At 35.7% G+C, this 6,000-nt stretch overlaps 1 protein-coding gene across 1 annotated transcript in view; it reads right to left on the minus strand.

Moving 5' to 3' along the window:
* Positions 1–2,815: 2,815 nt before the first annotated feature.
* The window catches only part of ITCH (itchy E3 ubiquitin protein ligase), a 91,625-nt gene continuing 88,440 nt past the window's right edge, over positions 2,816–6,000 (minus strand). Inside the window, exons 20-21 of the mRNA XM_006876880.1 lie at positions 4,688–4,760; positions 2,816–3,060 (exon numbers count right to left, since the gene is read on the minus strand). Coding sequence (XP_006876942.1) covers positions 2,961–3,060; positions 4,688–4,760 — 173 coding nt within the window. The 3' untranslated portion in view covers positions 2,816–2,960. The remainder of the gene's footprint in view (positions 3,061–4,687; positions 4,761–6,000) is intronic.

Consider the following 6,000-nt stretch of genomic DNA (forward strand, 5'->3'; position numbering starts at 1 on the left):
GAAATTGTTTGTTTAGGATGAGACTTTTGTGGGTATTTGAGTTATGATTCACTATAATTTCTGATGAACTGCCATTGGTATATCAGACTCGAAGAAAAAATCATGTATGAATTTTAAATAGAGTTATTGTAAGTCTTATGAAATAGAATTTGTTTGCACTCTGTCATTCAGATCATAAAAGAAAAGAGCAGGAAGTCATTACTGTGTGCTGCTGGATCAGTTTTAACGACTCCATTTGATGAAATCAGTGAGGTCCTTTTCCACCTGACCCAGGCTGTGAAACATACTGCCTTTCCCAATCCCCAAAATAGCAGAAGAATAAGGCAATTGTCATTTTACTTTGTTTTTATTTCAATGTAACATGCAGTAAAAAAAAAAAAAAAAAAATTAACAGGATTAGCATTTACAATGCTTACAAGAAAAAGGACTAAAAGCAATTTAGTGTAGATTTAAGAAATTGCTCTAATTCAACACTTACAATAAATCTATTTCCAAATGTTCAGTTTAGTCCAAAATTTATGATAGCATTTGGTAAATATTTGTGTCTGCTGTCTATTTGCAGTATTTTTATATAACCTCTGATTCTTGGGATATCCAGCCCCCATTGTCCTAACACAGCAGGGAAGACATATACATGTGGCCATTTAAATTAAAGGAAGAAATGGAGTAAGGGAGATCCCAGGCTGCAAAAATATATACAAGCATTTACCTTTTCCAGAACTAAACGTTTCTTCCATAAAAATATTAAATAGCCAAGCCCTATAGAACTAGGGCCAGGTCTACTTCAAATATAACTATTCTGTATTTTAAAAATATAGGGCAGAAAGCCTTTTGGGTGATATTTATACAGTTTCACACAATATTTCTAGGTCCCTAAATGAATCATGAAGCATTATGTAGAACAAAACAAATAGCTATTTTCTTACATTATCTCTTAATTTAATCTCATAAATCTCTTGTAAATATTGTAGGTAACTACATTTCAATATGAGAATTCACCTCAAGAGGAAGTCTTTATAGAAGGCTTATTAATCTCCATAGCCACATATTACCAAAGTTCAGACGTGTACAATGAATGCGTAGTTGGCAGACATTCGCTCTGTAAGACAAAGCAATTAGCATATTTCCCCCCCTACCAATAAAAAGGCAGAGAGTCCCTACTCTGAAAATAACTAGGGCTTTTGGAGACTATACTACATTTCCTGGGGTATACAGAATGAAATATAAAATAGAGTTAGGAAGAGCCTAACCTCTGCCTTGACACTAATGATCTCTGGATAAAGCAACCCTTTTGAGTAAGTTTCTGTTTTATGATGGCAGTGTCTTTAGAGTACACAAGTTAAAAATGGTCTTGTTGTTTCAGGATTTAAATGGGGACAAACGACATCACTTTCCATATAGAATAAGGGTTCATTAGCCTTTGCTTACTCTTTTGACTTAATGCTACATGTTTGTGCTATGTTACGAAAACCTGTCAAAGTCCCTGTTTCTTGAGTAAGGAGGCTGTCCTCAGGGTTCAGCTACGACAGCTAAACTCAGCTAGTTTAGGCTTTATCCCATGGTCTATATAAAAAAAAAACTATGACAGCAACCATCTCAACAGAGTCTAAATTAGGCCACATTAAAATAAATTAAGTACAGAGAAGTTCAAAGTGCATTAATTGGCTACGAGAGGAGCAATCTAAAATTAAACAGTAAAAGGAAAAAGAAAACTAAATTTTTTCAGTGTGAAAAGAGTGGTAAAATTTCATGATCCAGTCGGTTGCTACTGGACACAGCTGTGTTTTGCCCTTTGTAGGTAAATTCCCTGTCAGTAAGTCATCTCTTTTATTCTCTTTTCAGTAAAAACTAATGTTTCTCAGATAAAAAAAAAAAATTGCAAGTGAGGGATGTTAATTCAACTCAGGGTAATATAAAAATTAAAATAATTATTAACGTGTCAGACAAACAATAAATTTGAAGACAATTCAGAGATTGCATTTCTGTGGTTACTAGAGGGTAACTCTTCCATTTTAGTCAGTACAACAGCTCTCCAAAATTAAAATGTAATTTCAGATGATGTTTTGGACTAGAAAGCACTCTGGTTACAATCTGAAGTGCTCGGTAATAATAAAATATTGGTAGGTTAAGATAAAACAATAAAGATGCAATCTTTTCCCATATAAAAATCTTCATTGATGGCTTTAGATGGATTCAGCTTAATTAATTTCAATTCTAGGTTAATTTTTAGAAATAACAGTAATGGAACCACAGTGTTAATATTGTCAAGTTTAGTGTTTCAAGGTGATTAAAAACAATAAAAATTTCCAAATGAGGAGAGGTATGAAGTAATTTGCAGGCTGGGACCGACTTCTCCCTGAATTCAAATTTACAAAGCTACTTTGTAGAGAGCCAGAGTCCTGCATCACTTCCAAGTATAACATCGAATGGTGCATGGGTTCATGTTCCAGAAAGGAAAACAACAGTCAGGCCAGGCTGAAGTGAGAGGGAGAGCTTATGGTCCCCATAAGCTGGGTTAAACTTGAACTTGGAACAAGCACCTCTTAACAAGAGGCTTAATATGAAGATTTTGCATATCATAGTTACCAAGGATTTCCCTGCATATCTGCAGAATCTTAAAAAGAACTCCTACTCCCAAGTGAGACTTTTGACACAAGTGTAGAAAATTGTTAAGGAAACAATCTAGTTGAATAGGACAAGGCAGATTTCATTGCTGTGTTAAATCTCAGGTTAAGTATGGTTTTGACTAGTTGCTTGCAGATCTGATTTCTGGAAACATTGAAGAGAAATCTGGAATCATTGGGAGAAAAATCTCAATGATAACAGGAATTTACGTACACACAGATAACTCTCTAAACAGTCACAGTCCAATTTACAACAAGATGTGCAACAGGCAAAGAGGGCAAAGGACAAACATTATAAATGTGTTCTTGTCCTTTGGTGGTGCAAATTCTCAGAAGTTATTCTTGTCCAAATCCTTCTGTTTCTTCAATGGCAAATAACAGTTTTTCTTTGAGTTGCTCATAACTCTTATAGGGTGGCAGGTCCAGGCGGTTAAAACTAAAAGTAACAATTGTTAAGTTGACATAAATATACAAAAATCACATTATCATAATAACTCGGGCAAAACAAGATTCAAATCCCTATTCTGTCTCTTGGTCTTTAAGTGTTTTAATCTTTCCAAGTTTCAGTTCTTCTTTGGTAAAATGGCAATAACATCATCTACCCTTAAGGTGCAGTGAAGAGGAATTAAGCAGCCACATGACAGTGCTTAGTGCTCAGCAAGTACACAATAAAATCATAGTTTCCCCAGCCCATTGCAATTCTACATCAGAGAGCAGCAAACTTTATCTGTGAAAGGTTGTCTACGAAAGGGCCAGTAAGAGAGTCAGATTGTTTTTGCAGGCCACAGGGTCTCTTTTCAAAAGGTTTTACTACTACTACTACTCTAGAGTGAAAAATGATTTTCTGCTCCCACAGGATTTCTGTTCTATTCTTAGCCTGTGAGCTTTTAAAAGGCATCTCTTGTAACTTTGGGCCATATCAGTATCAACATCACAAGGTAACAGATAATGAATCCACCCTAAATCTTTGGCCCTGCTATGTTTCTATATTGTTGTTAAGTGATGTTGAGTTGGTTCTGACTCATAGCAACCCCTTTATAGGATTTCTAAAAGCAGCTGGTGAGCTTGAACTGACAATCTTGTGGTTTGCAATCCAGTACTGATACTAACAGCACCACACTAGGAGTCCCAACTGATGACTAGATATACAAAATGTGGTGTAACCATACAATGGATTATTATTTGGCCAAAAATAAGTACGAATACAAGTTAAAACATGGATGAATCTTGTAAACAATATTCTAAGAAGTTAGACATAAAAGGCCACATATTGCATGATTCCATTTATATGAAACATCCACAATAGTAAATCCATAGTCAGGAAATAGACCAGTAGTTACCAGGGGCTGGGAGCAATTGGGAGAACTAGGGAGTGACTACTAGTGAGCATAGAGTTTTTCTTTGAAGTGGAAACAATGTTCCTGGCATTAGTGGCTACAGCTGCACAACACTGTGAATAGACTGAACATCAATGAAGTGTACACTTAAAAAAGTGAATTTTATAGTATATGAATTATGTCTCAAGGATTTATTTGAAAAGTATTACAGATATGTATATTTTTTATAATATAAAAGAACAGAAAACAAATTAGTAGAAAGAGGTGATGAAAATAACCCAGCAAGGTTCATGTATGTCTACTGAAATAATGTTTCACAAAATAAAGTTAAAATACTGTTGATATCAGGCTACTGTATCTGAGGTAAGATTAGGATTGGCTTTAATTTTTTACATTTTTATTAATGTGGTTAGAGTATATTTATAATGGGAAAATAACATTTCTAATTACCATGTTAGAAATAACATTTCTAATAACTATTTACACTTTGATTTCTCTCTCTTTAGAAAAATTAAGTCTCTAAATACCTCATTTAAAAAATTCAGGGGGTAGGAAAAGGGAATGATGGCAGATGGGCACAAGAGATTGTTTGGAGTGATGTTAATTTTGCTTCAAAAAAGCTGCTAAAATAACTTATTACTATTAAACATATTTCATTTCTAATAGTTAACATCTACATAATAACTGGGAAAAGGCTACTAATTTATTCTTTCTAACTTTACTTACCATGTATGGCTTCTGGGTAACCAATTTTCTTTCCCAACTTTTTCAATGCAAAACTTCTGCGGTCCATTGCTCCCTAGATATAATAAAAATAGTTTGTCAACACAGTGGTTCTTAAGAGTATGTTCCACTATATAGCAGCAGCAGCATCACTAAGAAATTTGAGTTAGAAACTTTAAAGGTAGACCTCAGCAATATTATGTTTTAACAAGTCTCCAAGGTGATTCTGATAAATGCTAATATCTGAGAACCATTATGTTAATGTATGCCCAAGAAGAGAAAATGCACTTTTATTCAGCATTCCATAGCTTGTTGTTGTTGTTGAGTGTTGTCGAGTCAGTTTCGACTCATAGTTTCTGAGGAGTAACTGGTGGTTTGAACTACTGACCTTGTGATTTGCAGTCCAGTGCTGATACTACAGAACTACACCAAAGTCCATTCCATAGCTAGAATACCACAACATTATGATTACTTATCAGCTCACATGAGAACAGAGCCCATAAAAAGCATTATTTAAAAAAAAAATAGTTCTAAACACAATAGTGAAACTACCATAAGATAAGCACTAGACCTCAAAGTTGGTTTGAACTGCAAGGTTGGTGGTTCAAACTCACCAGTTGCTCCTCAGAAACTACTTAAAGGCACTTAACCACAACAAACACAAAGTGAAACTACAATCTACTGTCTTGTACAAAAACACTTGACTTAGATGCAGAATTGCTAAAGCTTTATAAAATATAAACATCCTAACTAGCTGCCATTAAGTGAACTGTGACTAATGGCAATCCTGGTGTCAGAGAACTGCATACCATAGGGTTTCAATGGCTGGTTTTCCAGAAGTATACCAACAAGACCTTCTGCCAGGGTATCTCTTGTTAAGTGTTGTTAAGTCAGTTCTGACTCATAGCAACTCTGTATAGGATTTCCAAGGAGCACCTAGTGGGTTTGAACTGTTGACCTTCTAGTTCCCAGTTCAGTGTTGATCCTATAGCAATACACAAGGAGTCACAGGATACCTCTAGTTCACGGTGGGGACCGTCTGGTCCATGGGCCCTATAAGGCCCACAAAATCACTTGGTCTGATCCTGCCAAGACAACCATAGTTCCAGCCATTACATGTGTTGTTGTTATTAAGTGCTGTCAAGTCAGTTCCGACCCATAGCGACCCTGTATAGGGTTTTCCAAGGAGCAGCTGGTGAGCCATTACATTGTTGTTGTTAGGTGCTATCGAGTCGACACCGACTCGTTATGCACAGCAGAACGAAACACTGCCTGATCCTGGGCCAACCTCACTACTGTTGCCACACTTGAGTCCA

Source organism: Chrysochloris asiatica, unplaced genomic scaffold (assembly GCF_000296735.1).
Source record: "Chrysochloris asiatica unplaced genomic scaffold, ChrAsi1.0 scaffold00423, whole genome shotgun sequence".
NCBI classification, from domain to species: Eukaryota; Metazoa; Chordata; class Mammalia; order Afrosoricida; family Chrysochloridae; genus Chrysochloris; species Chrysochloris asiatica.